This window comes from Dipteris shenzhenensis, chromosome 5 (assembly GCF_047967505.1).
Source record: "Dipteris shenzhenensis isolate YYH24624 ecotype China chromosome 5, Dip_SZ_1.0, whole genome shotgun sequence".
Classification (NCBI taxonomy): domain Eukaryota; kingdom Viridiplantae; phylum Streptophyta; class Polypodiopsida; order Gleicheniales; family Dipteridaceae; genus Dipteris; species Dipteris shenzhenensis.
Window position 1 is genome coordinate 52,902,656 of NC_141600.1, and position 19,082 is coordinate 52,921,737.

General features: G+C 42.4%; 1 protein-coding gene across 1 annotated transcript; it reads right to left on the minus strand.

Moving 5' to 3' along the window:
- Nucleotides 1-6,503: 6,503 nt before the first annotated feature.
- Nucleotides 6,504-7,674, minus strand: LOC147902187 (mannan endo-1,4-beta-mannosidase 1-like). The gene is made up of 2 exons (XM_087374453.1): nucleotides 7,359-7,674; nucleotides 6,504-7,276 (listed from the first exon to the last, which is right to left on the minus strand). The coding sequence occupies exons 1-2, from the start codon at nucleotides 7,672-7,674 to the stop codon at nucleotides 6,504-6,506; spliced, it is 1,089 nt and encodes a 362-aa protein (XP_087230579.1).
- Nucleotides 7,675-19,082: the final 11,408 nt, after the last annotated feature.

Below are 19,082 nucleotides of genomic sequence, written 5' to 3' on the forward strand. Positions count from 1 at the left end.
TGTGTGTCTACATATATTTTCCTTTATCACTCTTACCCCCCCTAGATTACATCATCTAAACTAGTCCCTAACTACAACTCCAAACTCCTCGCTTACTGTGCTGACCCCCTGACTTAATCATCTCCTTGCTCACTGCACCCCCTCATCTCCCAACCCCCCCGACTACCATTTACTCCACCTATTTAAACCTTCCTACCTTACATGCCTTTATGCCTCCTACCTTACATGCCTCCTTACTGCCCATGTCTACTCTGCACGTATTGCTATCCCATCCACTGCAGCTTACTACTGCCCCCCCGCTTCCCCCTTTTCTTCTTTCCAAAATTTGGTATAAATTTCCCTCTCCTTTAACCTAAATTGTCTTCTTTTTAAAACCCCCTCATCTTAATCATTACAGCTTTATAAGTGTGTAGTTAGGTGGTAATTTCTATTGTCTCGATAACAAGGGAGGAGTATTTATGACATTGTCTTCCCGACTAACACTACAAGGCACAAGCAAGGAAATACCAACCTTTTTTACACTAAAAGGGTTTTTTTGGCGGGTGCAAAGGTCGGTATTTATGTCGATATTAACGTCGAAAAAGAAATATCGCTATATAGCGACTTTGGTAAATGTCGCTATATAGTGACACTGGTAAAGTGTCACTATCTAGCAACCCTTAATAGAACAAAAAAAAAACATTAGTGGGGCTAAACACGGCCACAGCAAACCCTATTTTGCCCCACTAATTTTTTTTAAAATATTAATTACAAAAGAATGTTTACAAGCACACAAGTGAGATAAAACTCTCAAACCTTGTTTGTTACAAAATTTCCCTTGTGAAAGGGGTGATACAAAATCACTCAAATGAGCTGAGAGATAGAAGCATATACATGTCGAAGATGTAAAACCTTGTTTGTTACAAAAATTCCCTTTCGAAAAGGGTGATACAAAATCTCTCAAACGAGTCGACATACAAAAGCATATGCTTGCGGAAGTATATACAAACTACTACTAATACTAATACTAATACTACTACTACTACTGTAAGCCAAATCCCTCGAGACTTGACTCCGCTGATGGGACGTTCGAGCTTGCACCCTAAGAGTGAAACCATATTGAATAAAACAATTTAAAAAGTGAGATTACAAGTAGGAGTAGACTTATACCATGCGGGCAGCCACCTCAACCCATTCGATTATCACTTCCATGGCCTCCTGCTCAATAAACCACGGCTTCGCTCCTATGCAAAATGCGCATCTCGCCTCTTTGTATCTGGGAAGGCAACCCATCGCAGCTTGTTGTGGGCCCAATTTATGAGAGTAAGATAAAGTGCATACAATATATAATAAAACAAATAGAACAACAAATTAAATGAGAAGAAGTAGACTTACCACCCATGCCTCGAATTCTAACCGTCCGCCTGCACCAAAGTGTGAAGAACCTATGGAGTCCAGTCGTCTCCTCGTAGCCCTACTCTAACTTTTGAACTTTTCAAGATGGTCCCTGTACTCCTTCTTCAAAAACTTCCAGTCAGCTTTGTCTACCTAGCCGGGTTTAGCCTTCCCCTTTGTGATGGAAGTTTTCAAGGTTGACCTATGATGCTTCAAGATAGAACACATGTGCTCTCGCATGTAATCCTCATTGAACTCCCAATTTGGGGGGTTAGGGTATTTTCTTTTTAATTCATCGACGACCACCTTCTTCTTTTCGCCATCCTGGTACCTGAGTCAGTAGCCGTGCCACTCTTGAAGTGGTGGCTCATCAATCGCCTCATGGTGGCCAGCACTTCTGAGCCCTTTTTATTTTCTATTATCTCTCCACCCCTAGTGATTTCATAGTACAGGTCCTCATGCGGGAAAGGAGGAATCATGGGAGTGGTAGAGCTAGAGTGAGGGGTGTTATTGTGAGCGCTTACGGAGTGAGGAGTAGCAAAGGGAGTGGGAGAGGGCAAGGGACCTGGCTAGTACTGGGTCTCATGACCAAGTGGAGACCTGTAGGGATGTGAGTGTGCTAACTCGTCTACATCTCCTGAGTCAAAACAGCAGCCTCGACCCTTCCTACTCCTCCTTCCCTTATGATGGGTATGCCCAGGTGATGACCCCTCGATCAAAGGGGCTAGAGGGGATTGTTGTCGAGTGGGTCCAGCCATCGATGTAGGAGAGGGAAGAGTTGAGGTCCTCTCGGATAGCAGAGAGAAGAATCTCACTGCCTCCGCATTGCTCATTTGTGCGACAAACTCATCGAGACTCCCAACGAAGCCATGGACTGCTAGCAAAGGAGTTCCCCAAGTTGTAGTCATAGTGCTAGGCTCGAGAGGAGTCACAGTGCTAGGCCCGAGAGGAGTTGGGCCAAGGGTAGTTGCAGGGGTAGGCCCCTGAGGAGTCACCTGAGTGGAATCAAAGTCCTCTGGAGAGTAGAGATCATGATGTCTCCTCCTACAAGCGTTTCTATACTCATCATACATGCGACGTGATCCCATGTCTAATTTGGGGGGATTGGACAGATGCAGACACAAACACGAAAACAAAAACACACACAAGAGCTAGTAAGAAGCGGAAAGACAATTAATTACTTAAGACAATTATGAAATTTAAACTCAAGAAATTATGAAAAGACAATTAATCACTTAAGAAAATTATGAAATGACATCAACACAGAAAGGACAATTATGAAAATCCAGTTTTGAAAGGATAAATATTTATGAAAGACAAGTGGAATCCAAGAAGGTTTTCATATATAAAAAATATCACCAAAAATACTATTGTTAAACTAGAGTTCTCATGTACAAAAAGAGAGCACAAAATCTGTCTCCAAAAGTATGCTTAAGCAAAATCTATCTCCAAAAGAGATATTCTCCAAAAATGCCAAAATAGTGGAGGAGGTCTACTGCTCTCCATTATTGTCCGAGGTACTTTCCTTCTCCGAGCTGGCGGGTCACTCGGGACCTCATCCTCCACTTCTTCTAATATGAGGTCATGCTCTTTAGGGATTATGTATTGGCTATCTAGGAAGGCCTGCACACAACCCATTATGTCCTTTATACATTGATCTTTGGTGCTCCAGCAGTCGTGACGGTCTCTCCAAAACCTATAGAGATTTCGTAAGTTGTGTCGTGCATTCCTCAGTCTCCCCTGCTCCACTACCCTTCGTCTGGGAGCCCACCCAAGCACACGCACTTGGATGTTGTACTTCACCAAGTCGCTATCATGCACAATCTTCTCTTTTACATGAGCTAGTAGAGAAGAGATGTCCCGAATCACCCCAACGTGGGGACTGGGTTGGGGTTTTGGAAGGACAGCCCTGGGTGAGGGCGTGGTTGTTCTATTTAGAATCTGTTTGAAAAAAAAGAACCAAATATGGCTAAGGAGAAAAAGAAAAAAGAACCAAATCCGGCTAAGGGAAAAAGAAGAAAAGAGAGAAAACAAAGGGGAAAAGAAGAAAAGAGTGGAAAAAAGATGGGGGAAAAGAAGATAGGAAAAAAGAGAGGGGAAAAAGAGAGAAAGCATATGCTTATGCTTATGCATGAGCATATAAGCATATGCTCATGCATAAGCATAAGCATCTACTTTAGCATATGCTTATGAAAAGAGGGAAAAGAGGATGAAAGAGAGGGAAAAAGAAGAGAAGGAAGAGGGGAAAAGAGAGGGCCAAAAGAGAGGGGACAAAGAAGAAAAGAGAGGAAAAAAGAGGGGAAAAGAAGAAAAAGAGCATAAGCATATGAGCATATGCTCATGCATCTACTTTAGCATATGAGCATGCATATGCTTATGAAAAGGAGGAGGAAGGAAGAGGGAAAAAGAGAGGACTTAGAGAAAAGAGGATTAAAGAGAGGGGAAAAGAGAGGGAAAAAGAGGGGAAAAGAGAAGGAAAAGAGAGGGGAAAAGAAGAAAAGAGAGGAAAAAAGAGAGGGGAAAAGAAGAGAAGGAGAGAAAGCATATGCTTATGCTTATGCATGAGCATATGAGCATATGCTCATGCATCTACTTTAGCATATGAGCATGCATATGCTTATGAAAAGGAAGAGGAAGGAAGAGGAAAAAAGAGAGGACTTAGAGAAAAAAGGATGAAAGAGAGGGGAAAAGAGGGGAAAAGAGAAGGAAAAGAGAGGGGGGAAAAGAAGAAAAGAGAGGAAATTAAAAAGAGGGGAAAAGAAGATGTACAGTACGTCTACTTTAGCATATGAGCATATTAAGCATATGCAAATGCATATGCTTATGAAAATAGAGAAAAGAGGATGAAAGAGAGGGAAAAAGAGGGGAAAAGAGAAGGAAAAGAGAGAGGGGAAAAGAAGAAAAGAGAGGAAAAAAGAGATGGGAAAAGAGGAGAAGGAGAGAAAGCATATGCTTATGCTTATGCATGAGCATATGAGCATATGCTCATGCATCTACTTTAGCATATGAGCATAAGCGTATGAGCATGCATATGCTTATGAAAGAAAAGAGGAAGGACGAGGAAAAAAGAGAAGACTTAGAGAAAAGAGGATGAAAGAGAGGGGAAAAGAGTTTCAAAGGACAATAAACTTAGTGGGCTCAAGTCCCATGATTGGCACAAGGTCTCACAGGTATTCTAAGCTGTAGGATACATGTACCGATAATCGTGATGCATTAGTGTAATCATGATTATGTTATATTATTGACATGACTTCTTTGTTGCTTGGATAGTTCATCCTCCCAATTACAGTGAAAGGGTGCTTACAAGAAGATGTTAGAAATGCTATATTCAAGAATAGTGGTATTATGAGGTATGCTTACTATCAACTCGCATTGATACTGCACTTTTTGTATGGCATACTATCAATAAATATGGAAGACATTTTCGCATGGAACGCATCAACCGTAGAGTAATGTATGATTCTGGAAAATGTTGTGCATACTATCACCTGACTTTATTGAAGAAAATGATCAAGTCTTACGTGAACGTATGATGCCAGAGTACGATGATGATATAGGAGATCAACTCGATATAGAGTTAGAGATAGACTTGTTTGGCACACTAGACTTGGCTTAGGATGAAGCCGTTGATGTAAATGCTCTTCATTGATTTTTTTCATCTCAAACTTGGACATGAATATATGAGCTTCAAACTTGATGAACATGCTCTTATACTTTTATTCTTTCAAAGGATCAAACATGTATGAGAAGATTTTTTTTTATCATTGGGAAAAACTATCTTTAAAGGTTGGTATGGGGATAAACACTCTCTATAAAACGTCGCTATAGGAAAGTGTCTCAGAGTCACTATATAACGACTTTTTACAAGTCTGCCAATCGTCGCTATATAGCAACGTTTTATAAAGGTCGCTATATAGCAACTTTTATAAAACATCACTATATAGCGATACTTTTTTAAACCCGCTTTGCTTACTGATGATTAGTATCCCACGCGCGCTAAACGTTGGCGCTTAACCATCTGAATAAGGCCCGTGTGTAATAGTATAAGCTCAAGCCATGTTTTTCTTGTTGGATGGTGGCAGGTAAGCAGACTCCCCTCTTCAATAAAAGTGACGCTTGCTACAACTTTTGAAACTTGCTTAACGTGTTTGTATTGTCAAGCATTCTATAAACCTTTTGCAAATTGTACACCTCTTATTTTTGTTGTAATGTTTCATTGTAGTTTTCTCTTTTGTGTCCATTACCAAAATTGTTTTCATTTCACTATGAAACGGGGTTTTGTCGAGCCTTCACACACACACACGTGCATTTTGGGTGCCACAAAAAGGATTGTGGAGTGCCATGCACATACATGATTGGTGAAATAGAAGCTCTACATAAGGCTTAAGTGTAACAACTGAGTGCTTGAGTGGTCGCGGATGTGATGGAGCTTGCACATACAAATAGGAGGCTTCCTTGAATGACAAAGTTTCTTCAAATGCCTTAACTAAATGATGAAGACCTATCTTACACATTGCAATCATCCCTTCTTATTACTCTCTCTCTCTCTCTCTCTCTCCCCCGCCCCCCCTCCCTCCCTCTCTCTCTCTCTCTCTCTCTCTCTCTCTCTCTCTCTTGCGCGCGCGCACACACACACACACAGGGTCAAGAGATCAAAGGATTTTTCATTAATCTCAAGATTGATAAAACTCTTGGTCAACCATTTATCATTTGTTTTGAAAAAAGGGGCTCCAATTCGGTGGCCTTTGTATGATGCGAGTCATGTGAGATATTACATATACAAATGATTAACTAGACCTAATTCTTGTATTATGTTTTAGGGGAATGGAGCCATCCCGGACATGCTAGATCCAAAACGAAAGAATATGAAGCAAGAAACCACATATTCATCATCAAACATTTTAAATCTATCTTTATGAGTAAAAGATCACAAATTTGGCAAATGCAAGTCATATTCTCCTTCAAATCTACCACATGCTAATAATAATATCTTTGTATTTTTCAATTGAATCCAGAAGACATTCAGGAAATACTCAAGATTATTCATGTTGAGTTGGAGAAATAGATGTAATTTGAGGTTTAGTTGCATTTAGTCACGGTAAATGCCAAACTATGTTGATATCGGTTCACTACTTAACATAGGCAGACCAATCAAAGGCTCCACTAGAAGTCCTGGCCGTCTGAGAAGCTGGCGCCAAAGCATTAGTCCAAGAATACTCAGTAGGGCTTACTTCCAAGACATAAGCTCCTTGGCCAGGTATCATTACCTCCCAAAATAACCACGGCACTCCTTGGTCATTTGCTGCACTTGCGATGTTGGCGAGAAACTGCCATTTGCTGCCGCTGTTGCTCGTTATTGCACCAAATTCCTCGAGGATAATACGTTTGCCATGTGCTTGGGCTTGGGACACGGCACTGCTTAGAGCCGACTGTGCATCGCTTGAGGATGTATCATAGCTATGAACCGAGATGATGTCAATGGAGCTGCACTCAAAGTTTTGCGCATATAAGGAAGTGGAAAAGTCAGTGCCGCCTCCTGTACTCACCAAAATGGGAGTGGTACCTAGAATAGACTTGATAAAAGAACACATATCACACCACCAATTCGGATCGTAGATATCAACATGTCCGAAGGCTTCGTTCTGAGCCTCAAAGGAGAGAATTGCTTCACTTGCGTACTTCCACGGGATACCCATGTGAGGACTTTGGTAGTTCATTATATGGTCTATACGCTTCTTGAAATCATTGACCGCCTCAGGATTTGTGTAGAACTTGCTGATGTCCGGTGCATTTGAGCCACAGTCTTCAACCACAGGAAGGTTGTATTTTATTGTGTAAGCATCCTTCTTGTTGTAACACCCCAAGGCATAGCGACCGTGCATGGCGATGATAAGCTTGATACCTACAAATGGCGATGATTAGTCTATTTTTCAATGCGCGCGGTTGCATTGCATAGAACGGTAAACGGCGTCGGACATACTCACCTCGGGGCTTGGCTTCCGACATTAGCTGATCAATCAGGTCCAGGATGGTGTCATTATAATCCCCAACACCTGGATGCTCAACATCATTCACGTATACTGCACTGGAGCCCTTAGCGCCAGCATCGATCTGAGTGATGAAAACCCGGAGAACCTTCATGTTTGCAGCTTGCATGGCGTCGAGAATAGCAAGGCGATCGTTTTGGTTGAGAGCATAGAGGGGGAAGGAGTTGGCGCCACCCCATGAGTCTGCGCGAGAGGAGGGGAAGCTGATGGTGAGGGCGAGGGCGAGGACGAGGAAGGCCGGGAGGCATCCCATAACGAGAGTTGAGAATGGTGTGTGGTCACTGGTTTCAACAAACAAAAAAAATTCGTGTTGTGGGTGGGTTTAGTAACGCCTATTTAAAGGTAAAACTTTCTAGAACAAGAAGACCTTGAAGGTGGACATTTTCACCTAACTTACCTTGCAAATTTCCTACTGGCATATTTAACACGTTATCTCTAGACTTTTGACTACTTTTGCGACGACTTGGGCACAAATGGGTTTTTGAGGGAAATTTCCTGCATCACTTTCTCTAGACTTTTTGACTACTTTTTCAACAACTTTGGCAAAAATAAGTTGATACAATGACCCCCTTCTATGATATTTGGATTGAATGCCATGTATAAGTGTAAGTAATTCAAAAAAATCATATGAACTACCACAATATGTGAAGAAACATGAGAAGTCACCCTTGTACTTTTTCGAGGCTTGAAAAAGAATTTGTAGTCGAGGAATTATCACTTTTAGTGCATGGAACTTCTTAATTTATTGGATAAATCCACCACATCGATGAGTAGAAGGAAAATTCATGTGTCTGCCCATGCCCATCAAATGTACTTTAGGGAAAGAAGCTAATTGTATTAGAGGGACAACATAAAATTAAAGTTTGCCATGAGTAAAATTAGGGATAAGTAGAGGAAACAATTTCCTCTTTCAATCAAATCCATATTGGAAGGAGAAAATCATTTTGACAAGGCTAACACCATCTTACTATTATGTCCAATCAACCAAAGATTCTTCATCTATATCTGAGTAGGCCAAGGCGCTCTTGCCCATTAGGTATGGAGCATAAATTTTCCAATTCATGAATCTATGTTCTATTTAAAAGTCAACTAAAATTTTAAATTTACAATAAATCACTAATTATATGCTTGTTGTCTAAGTGCCAACATGGACTTAGGTAGAACAGAATGTGTGTGTAAAGTAGCGGTAAAGCTCTGCTTGTACTTGCATAAGGCTAGAAATAATCCCTCTTAGAAATTCCTACATATGGCAAAGCTCTCCAACTTGTATAAATACCCCATAATGGAATGAAGCCCACACTCTTTGGGGCATTGTGTTGAGTTCTACTTTGGTATTCCAAGCAATTTTCTCAAGTGTCCATGTTTCCTTGCACTCCACGTCCAAAAGCATGTCCTAACCTTGCAACTCCTCCTCCCCTCTCCTCAAACGTTGTAACCCATCCTCTCCCTCTCCTCCTCCCTCCGGCCCACAACAACATAAAGCAACTATAGATGTGCTTGATAGATGCGTAAAATAGCAGGTGCATCTATAGGCATTGCTTGGATAGAGAAATTACAGGTGCATCTAATAGCGTGTCTAACAGCTCGTCTATTTGCGCGTGTATTAACACGTCTATTTGTGCGTCTACACTGAGAAAATACGAGCCCGTCTAACATTGCGTTTATCAGTGCGTCTATTTGCGCGTGTATTAGCGTGTCTATTAGTATGTTTACACTGGGAATTAGCCGCGTATTTAGACGCAAACCAGAGAATACAAAAAGTGAGATTTTGGTGTACATCATTGCTTTCCAAACATTGCTCATGATTACCAAAGCACATAATTTTAACAAAAACATCAATGCTTTTTTGCAAGCCCACATATACAAGAATTAAGTGAGGTGAGGAGAATGAGACAATATGTAAAATAGTTTTGCCAATATCAATGATAGGCTATGGTTCAATCTCATCCTCAATGAGATTAACCCTTGCCAAACTATCTACTTCAAAATCCAAACAAGTGTTTAGATCTACAAATACATTCAACCTACTACTACTTGTGCTACTCATGTGCTCATCGAAATCAGCATCACCAATGGTAGGCTCGTCCTCATGGGTAATGGCCTCAATATCTGTATCTCCTAGCTCATGATCATCCTCCTCTCTCGTATCACGGTCATCATCACGTCTATGGCCATGATCATCCTCCATATGCTCCATATTAGTAAATGTACTATACATCACTTTGGAACGTGGCATAACATGCCACCATCTATTATTATCCACCATTGGTTGATAGACAACCTAATTCAAACAACCCTTCAAACACCTGATGCATCCAGTGGGAGTATGAATTATAGTAATAGCGCGCTTCACCGCCGCCATCTCTAGATTTGATAACCTCCACGATGCACGAGGAAAAAAAACATGCCCATTTGGTCTCTCTTGTGGCCAAGCTTCACGCATCCTCCCTGTGGTACGTAGATCCTCCCTTATGCCTACGGAATCTCGTGTCCCATTCAAATGCTCCCAAATGGTAGATGCCACATTCTTGAAGATATGCATGGGATCAAGCAAGTGATTGATCTTGAGGTGGGACCAATATGGTAAACGATAAAAGATGGAGTATCTAAACAATAGTTACAAACCCTTACCGGCTCATGCCAAGTGGTGGAGGAGTCGTGGAACTGTCCCAAATTCTCATCAAATCTCCCACGGTGAGTGATTGTGGGAGGACTTCATTCCAAGGGGCAACATATCTAGGATGATCAGGTGGGAGAAATCGATGGTGATCCTCATAGATGACCTTATTCAATGCGTCTGCCCGTGAGGCAACTAGCAAAGGACCACAAACAGGACATGCATGGTAACTCGATCTAGTGAGACATGAAAAATAGATGCAATTAAGAGTTGAAGGTGGGTATAGGGTGCCACATCCTTTGCCTATTCATAATTAGAAGTGCAATGCTTACCTGAACACTCGCTATAGCCTAGGAATTCATGCATCGTCCACATCAAGACTGCTTTGCAGTTGAAGTCTCATGACGAGGGAGGCCTGCTCACATCATGCACCTCGATACCTCTCTAAAGTATCTCTAGCTCGTCAATCAAAGGCTCCAAATAAACATCAGGATTTTTGACTTTATGTTTCCTTGGAATTAGAAGGGATAGCATAACATGTCCTTTCTTAATAGCCATAGAGGGTGGAAGATTATAATTCACCAATATCACTGGCCATATACTATAAGAGGTGCTTTTGAGACCAAATGGGTTCACACCGTCCATACCCAATCCAAGTCTCAAGCTCCTAGGTTCTTCCTTGAAGCTTGGCCATGTGTTTTCAATATGCTTCCACGCAGGAGAGTCTGCGGGAGTTCTCCACTTGCCATCGGTTGATCGATGGGAGGAATGCCATGACATGAGCTCTGCAATGGATTTGCACTTGAACATATGTTGGATGCGAGAGATTATGGGAAAATGTCGCAGAACCTTACGAGGCACGTCCAAAGTTTTGAGATCTGCTCTATATCTTGCCTCTCCACAAGTAGGGCACTCTCTTGCATCCTTATGTAGTCCACGAAACAAAACGCAATCGTTGACACATGCATGGATGCGCTTGTAATCTTATCCTCCAAGAGAGGTCACATGTTGCCTTGCCATATCTCTTGAGGTCGGTAATTCATTCTCCTGTGGAAGCATTTTACACAATATCCTGCACGTGAAGACCATAAATGAGGAAAAGCATTCGAGTAATTGACCCACTAGCATAATTCACCATGTTTGCAAAATAGACTTTAAAGCTTACTTGAGTAATGCATTCAAACTTGCATTGCTCCATCCATAGATGGTTTGCAAGTTTAGTAACTCAAGGGAGGCATGTAGAACAGAGAATGTGCACCCCTCAAACAGTGGACTCGATGCTGCGGTAAAAAGATCATCCTACTTCATGCTATCATCCCTCCCTTCAGATTGATGGACATATAAATCCCGCACCATATCATCAAACACCTCCTCCTCCATGGCTTCATGAGGTAATGGCGGAGGGCTACTATCACCATCACTCCATGCATCCGTAACGGTCCCTCCTGAAGATCCCACCTCATATCGCCAACGCTTCGCCTCCTTACGGCAAGCATAGGGCAACATATGCGCATGTGGCACTGCATCCTATATCAAATTAAAACGGGATCATAACTCAAAACATATGAACACCCATAGGTATCTCAATCAACCTTAACTCTTTAACACTTACCATGTTTATGGTTGCATCCCATTGTCCATACTTTGAGATGTGATTGAGTGTAATCCTGCGTGCACGACACATGTTTCCTCGACATCGATCACACATACATTTGATTTTTTGCTCCAACCATATTTCGCGATGGTGGATACGGGAGGGATTCATCCTCACTGGAGCTACTTGTTGAAGATGAAGACATCCTACAAACAAACAACCCAAAAAATTTTTCTTTTCTTCAAATATTTAATTTTAAACTCTGTGGCGCATCTAAAGGCACGTCTAAAACCACGTCTATCTATTTTGTGGTGCGCATCTACAAGCGCGTCTAAAACCGCATCTGTCTGTTCTATGGTGCGCGTCTACAAGCACATCTAAAACTGCATCTTCTCTGTGTATTTAGATGCGCGCATAGATGCGCCTATAGACGTGGCTTTTAAATCTGCTTTAAGCGCGCTCGCTTTGCTTTTCTTCACATTACTTATACTTCGCACGGCTTGCTTGCTTCGCTATTAGCAGATCCACAGTTTCGACACTTAAGAGGAAGACACCCACACTTACTTCCAAGCTTACACTTAAGAGGAAGGCACCCACACTTACTTCCAAGATTAAAGGAGAAGAGGGTGAGCAAGGAAGAGAAGCAACTTTGAAAAAGGAGAAGAACCTTCCATACCTTTATCCAAGGTAAGTCTTTTTCCAATTGATCTTTTTTGGAAGTTTGCTCTCTTTGGATTTGTACTTTCTCGTATCCAAGAAACACATGACTTTGATATTAGTGTTACGTTTTTGTGTCGGGCGCATGTCCTTTTCTACTTTTTAGAAAAGTCATTTGTCGGAGCGTGTCTATAGGCGCATCTCAAAGCGCGTCTAAAATTACGTATACAGGCGTGTCTAGATGTGCGTCTAGCCTGTTTGCAGACACAGACAGCCACATCTATAGACACGCTATTATACACGAAAATAGACACGCTTCTCAGATGCATCTATAGATGCACTCCGATAGTAATCTTTTCTTCCCTTCCCCTTTCTTCTCAGCTCATCAGTAATCGTCTTTTTTTCTTTTTTCTAGTTCATCATGTGGCCAGGAAGCACTTCGGGCTCACCTGATCCTCTGGGAGTCTATGTTTAGGGACTTATATAACCTTTTGGGGCACCGTCCTAGTCCTACGGAGTTATATGGGTATATGACGGGTACTCTAAACACCCCTCAGGAGTCGATACTACAGACTCTAAACCACCCCACACCAGCGGAGTCAGCACAACCCAGCCGGCTACACAGCGCGGGCCCATCTCCCATGCTGTCTTATGCCCCTTCCACCATGCTGTCTTATGCCCCTTCTGCCATGCCATCTTATGCCCCTTCCCCCATGCCGTCAGGAGGTCCTTCTGTCTCGTAGAGCCGTCGGCGTACTCCTGTGCAGTCGAGACTCGGTTCTCTAGCTACGAGTGGTCCACGTAGTCTCGTGTAGTCTCCAGCTATGAGTGGCCGGCGTACTAGCTCGACACGACACGATAGCAAGCGTAGTAGTAGGGAGAGCGGTGGGGGATGCATGGCACAATGCTTTGGGAGGGGGGATGGTGGGGACGATGATGATTCAGATGATTTAGATGTGCCTCCGGGTGATGGTACGATATTCTATGACATCACTCAGACATGAGGCATCTTGATGGATGCACAGGGGAAGGACATCATGGCCTTCATGCACTCTGTAATTGCTAACAATTACAGAGATTGCTTTATCCACTACAAATACTAGCCAAAGAGGTTGGCTGACGAGACCCTCGCTGCTATTTGCTCTAGGTACCCTAACCCCCCCAATCGTCAGTTCACAGATAAATGGGCCAAGTCCAAGATTGTTACGATACTTGGCAATAAAAGATCTTCACTTAAGAGGCAGGCACTAGCGGAGCTTGCCAGGCTCGAGGGAGGTCAACCACCAAGGGGCCCGCCCCACACCGCTCACAAGCATGAGTGGAAGAAAGCAATGAAGTCAGCGAGGGAGTACCCCAGTCTGCAGCATGTGGAGGCACGAAGGATCCAGATGGAGCAATATGAAAGCATGCATTTTTGAGTAGGGGGTGTTGATTCATGGGAGGCCCAATTTGTAAGTATCGATCTCAAATTATATTGCTTATGTAGTTTATTAGGAGGTTGTTTCTTTGTACTAACCCCTCCGCAAATTGTGTCATTTTGCAGCTTGATATCATGGGAAGATACCCTACTCTTGTCGAGACAGCCTACCACCGCCACCATCGCAGAGGAGATACATGGAGGCACTTCTATCATGACGGGTTGATTACTGAGGAGCAGTATATCCAGGCTACTGGAGCGGCCCCTGAGGTATTTGAAAGTAATTAAATAATGTCAATATTATAAGTAAAGATTTGATTTTTCATACATTGATATATGTTGTCCCTTGTTTACAGGTCCCTGCATAAGACGACAAGGAAGAAGACGAGGAAGGAGGCGGAGAAGGGAGCATAGAAGGGAGCATGGAAGGGAGCGAGGATTAGTCGTAGAAGTTGTGCTAGCTACTCTTTTTTGTACTTAAAGCCACTGGCTTGGCTTCGTGCCTCTTATATATACACTCCTCTTATTTTTTGTACTTGAAGCCACATGACGTGGCTTAGCTTCGTGCTATATGTACATACAAGCACTTTTTGAGCTTTCAATTTTATTGTGTTTTGGAGTTGTAATTTTTTATTTGGAATTGTAATTAAAATGCGGTTGGCTGTAAGAATTGAATTACATAATGTGGAAATGGGATTCTTATAACTATATAGCATACACAACATACACAACATTCTGTAAATTTTAAAAAAAATATTATGTAGCGCATCTATAAACGTGTCTATACACGTCTGTCTATTCGAGAAGTGTTTATTTGCATGTCTATAAACGCATTTATAAGATCGTTTAAAAACGCGTCTATACACGTGTTTAACGATGCGTCTGTCTATTTTTTAAATTTTTAAGCAAAGCGTCTATTTACGCGTCTATATGCGCGTCTATATGCGTGTGTGTCTACTATATAGACGCGCTATTAGATGCGGGTCTCTAGATGCAGAAATAGACGTGCAAATAGACACGCCCGTAAGTTTTTTTTTAGTTCAGTAAACACGTCTGTGTGCTCGTCTGTGGGTGCTTTGTGTACACATCTGTGGGTGCTTTGTCTTGTTGTGCTTTCTCTTGTTCGGTCCCTTCTCCTCCTCCTCCTCCTCCTCCTCCCTCCTCCTCCTCCTCCTCCCTCTTCCTCCTCCTCTCTCCTCCTCCCTTCTCCTCCTTCCTCCTCCTCCTCCTCCTGCTCCTCCCTCCTCTCTCTTCTTTTCCCCATGCTCTTATACCTTCTTCCCCTCCCACTCCTATGCTCCCCCTAAACCCTTAGTTCCTCAACCCTTAATCTCCATGTTCCACAAGGGAGACGAGTTCTCCACCATGTACTCTACTCTAAACCTTGGAATCTCTTCTAAACTCTAGAACCTTCTTCTAAACCTTAGAACCTCCTTCTAAACCTTGGATCTCCTTCTAAACCTTGGAACTCCTTCTAACCTTGGAACCTCTTCTAAACCATGGAACCTCCTCCTAACCCTTAAAATCCTCCTAAACCCTGCAACCCCCAATGAAGACGAAAGCCTTCATTACCTCAACCATGATGATACATGTTCCTTTTACACATGCATACCCTATGTTTGCTTACCACACTTAAGCCTACGTCTCTCACCGGAACACGATGAGGTCCTAAGCTACACGTATACTATAAACAACAACCCCGATATATCTGTAGGTGACAAAAAGTCTAAGTTAGAACCCTGCATACTGAGAATACCCTGCTCTTCCTACAAAAGCCATAGGAAAGAGCCAACATTTGGCATCGCTGCCAGGGAGAGTAGCATTCAAGTAAAGAGTAAACACACGCAGGTATGTGTAAAAAATAAACTACTTCGAACTTTCATGAACATATCACTCAAGAGCTAGGAGAGCTAAAATTTTTCCAACTCAAGTTTTTTTTTTTTTTTAAATTTCTAGCTGAAACTCTTCATTACTGGTTTAGTAAAATGCATGTTTTCTAGAAACATAGCACCTTAAGAAATAAATCAGACCATGTGATCATTGTCAGAGTGTAGAGCTTGAAATTTTGAACATTTCTCCTTTTTACAGAAGCACATTCTGACACAACCACTAAAAGTTATGGGTAATCAATGATTAGAGGTTCTAAATGACATAACCCAAAAGAAAAATTAAAACCACCTGCCTAGTCAAACATCGACAAATTCGAAGGTACACATGTATTTGACTACTCAAAAGTGGACAAATTCAAAGGTGCACCAAATTCAAAGTTGCACACGTATTTGACTACTCAAAAGTGGACAAACTCTTACACCTTCTTCCTCTCCCACTCCTATGCTCCCCCTAAACCCTTAGTTCCTCAACCCTTAATCTCCATGATCTATGAGGGAGACGAGTTCTCCACCATGTACTCTACTCTAACCTTGGAACCTCCTTCTAAACCTTGGAACTCCTTCTAACCCTGGAACCACCTTCTAAACCTTGGAACTCCTTCTAACCGTAGAACCTCCTTCTAAACCTTGGAACCTCCTTCTAAACCTTGGAATCTCCTTCTAACCCTGAAACCTCTTCTAAACTCTAGAACCTCCTTCTAAACCTTGGAACCTTCTTTTAACTTTGGAACCTCCTTCTAAACCTTAAACTCCTCCTAAACCCTACAACCCCCAATGAAGGCAAAAGCCTTCATTACCTCAACCATGATGATACACGTCCCTTTTACACATACATGCACTTTGTTTGCTCACCACACTTAAGCCTACATCTCTCACCAGAACACGAGTCGAGGTTCTAATCTACACCTATACTACTACAATGGACAACCCTAATAATATATATGTAGGTGACAAAAAGCTTCAAAACCCTGCATACTGAGAATACCCTGCTCTTCCTATGAAAGCCATAGGAAAGAGCCATGACAATAGAAAACCGCAGAAGAAAGGCATGGTTTGACAGAAACCTTAAAGCTAAAGACATCAAGGAAAGCGACTTAGTCCAGTTATACAATGCCAAAGTACACAAGGGAAAATTGAAGTATCTAGGTCAAGGACCATACCGAGTACAAAAGATGAATCCCATCGGAGCTGTGCTGCTAGAAACATTGGATGGAGTCCCATTCAACACAACAATAAATGGGAGCCGACTAAAACGCTACTACATCAACACACCAAGCCATCCCTGACAAAAATGAAGATTTGGGAAACCAAGTCTTCCTTAGTTAGGATTAGATTGTATCACGAGCACTCACTTGCATATGTACATCTTCGCACATATAGGTAGCATCAATCGATTTTACCTAGGGCTCAGAAGTGATGAATGAGTTCTAGCTACCCTATGAAAATCCCAGCAAAAAAGCATATAGTTAGTCCCTACTAGGTCACGTGCACTCACATGCTTTCGCATAGACACATAGATGATTGCATGAATAATTGTACCACACACTTTCATTCCACACTCTCAAAGAATGTATAAAAATAAGATCTCTCTCTCTCACACACACACAGAAAGGTTATACTAGCATGCCAATCAATTTAATGATCAATGGTACACTACATGCACATGGATGCAGGTTCACTAAAGAGGATGCGCAAAAAGATCCCACCGCCTCAATCATGAGACCCCCTCCAGAGTTCACAGCCATCTACATCCTCCCAACCACAGGAACCACAGGAATTTGTGGTCTAGAGCGATAGCTCCAAAGAGGATTCAGTGCATGACCAAGCAGAACAAATGCCACCCCAGCCACCACCGTCCTACACAACCATTGACAAGGCCCTGTCACTAGAACTTGTCTGGCCACCCACATCGACTTATGCTCTTTCCCAGGAAGAAACATCTTACTTAGAGCAACGGGGTCTAGGCAATTTGCATGAGAGCCTCAAATCCTTGGAGGACAGTCCTACCATGACCACATACATCAAGGACTTTCTTCATTCTTACTACTCCAACAATGCAACGGTTGGCAAGTACGGTACAATCACTGTATAGCAGAGCCCACTCAATATTATCCTCGATAGTACAGTCATTCAAAGGGCTTTCTCACTACCAACACAAAGTGGCAAATACTCTAAACAGCCTACTGATGCAAGGTTTCTCGAAGTACAGTCTCTCCTCACCAAGGGTACACTGATCCATAGAGATGGCATATTGCTTTGCACAATCCTTGACCATCGCCTCAAGGAAGTAGCACAATTCCTATCCACAATCCTGGGGTTTAAGTGCAGCAAGAATCGCTCCCTTCCACTCTGAACATTTGTTTTGCTGAGTAGGAAGCTAAAACAAGACTGGATCCAGCACTTCGTCATCTTCTTTACAAAGAAACTCGATGGTTCTTCAGGCCAAAAATGTAAAATTCCACACTTATTGGCTATAATTATAAAAAAAGAACTGCAAGAAAGAGAAATGACTCTGCCTGAGTCACCAAAACCAATTGAGGAGTTGGACATACCCTTCTCACTAGTATGGGAGCTGTCACCATCTTCTCCGACTATCACATTGATAAGTATAGATGACTTAGCAAAAATACCTATTCTGGAGTTTGGGATTGTGGAAGTGCCCCACGAGATGCTACAGCTCGATGCACAACTGCAACCATTATGTCTCCATCAACAGTAGCAAACAGAGCTCGAGAAAAGATTGACACCCAAACCTGAGGAAAGATCGGCACCAAAGCCTGATGCTACATCAGCACTCGAACCACCCATTGATGCCATGCCAGTCGATGAGCCACAAGGGGAGCTAGTGCTAGATCAACAGTATGACTATTGTACACAAGGGACTGAAATACCATTGTGACAACCTCCCCCAAGTACTACAGAATCTTTGGGATGGCTACATGGGCACCACTTGTATCAATAATATCACCAGACCTCATCACCGTCTGTCATTCTCCAACATCAAGCTAGCCAAATGATCCAAATGTTGGCTCTTTCTTACGGCTTTTGTAGGAAGAGCAGGGTATTCTCAGTATATTCTTAGTATGCAGGGTTTTGAGGGCTTCTGTCACCTACACATATATTAGGGTTGTCGATTGTAGTATACATGTAGCTTAGTACCTCGAGTCGTGTTCCAGTGAGACACGTAGGCTTATGTGTGGTGAGCAAACATAGTGCGTGCATGTGTAAAAGGGACGTGTGTCATCATGGTTGAGGTAATGAAGGCTTTTGCATTCATTGGGGGTTGTAGGGTTTAGGAGGAGTTTAAGGTTTAGAAGGAGGTTCCAGAGTTAAAAGGAGGTTCCAAGGTTTAAGAAGGAGGTTCCAGAGTTTAGAAGAGGTTTCAGGGTTAAAAGGAGATTCCAAGGTTAAGAAGGAGGTTCGAAGGTTTAGAAGGAGGTTCCAGGGTTAGAAGGAGTTCTAAGGTTTAGAAGGAGGTTCTAGGATT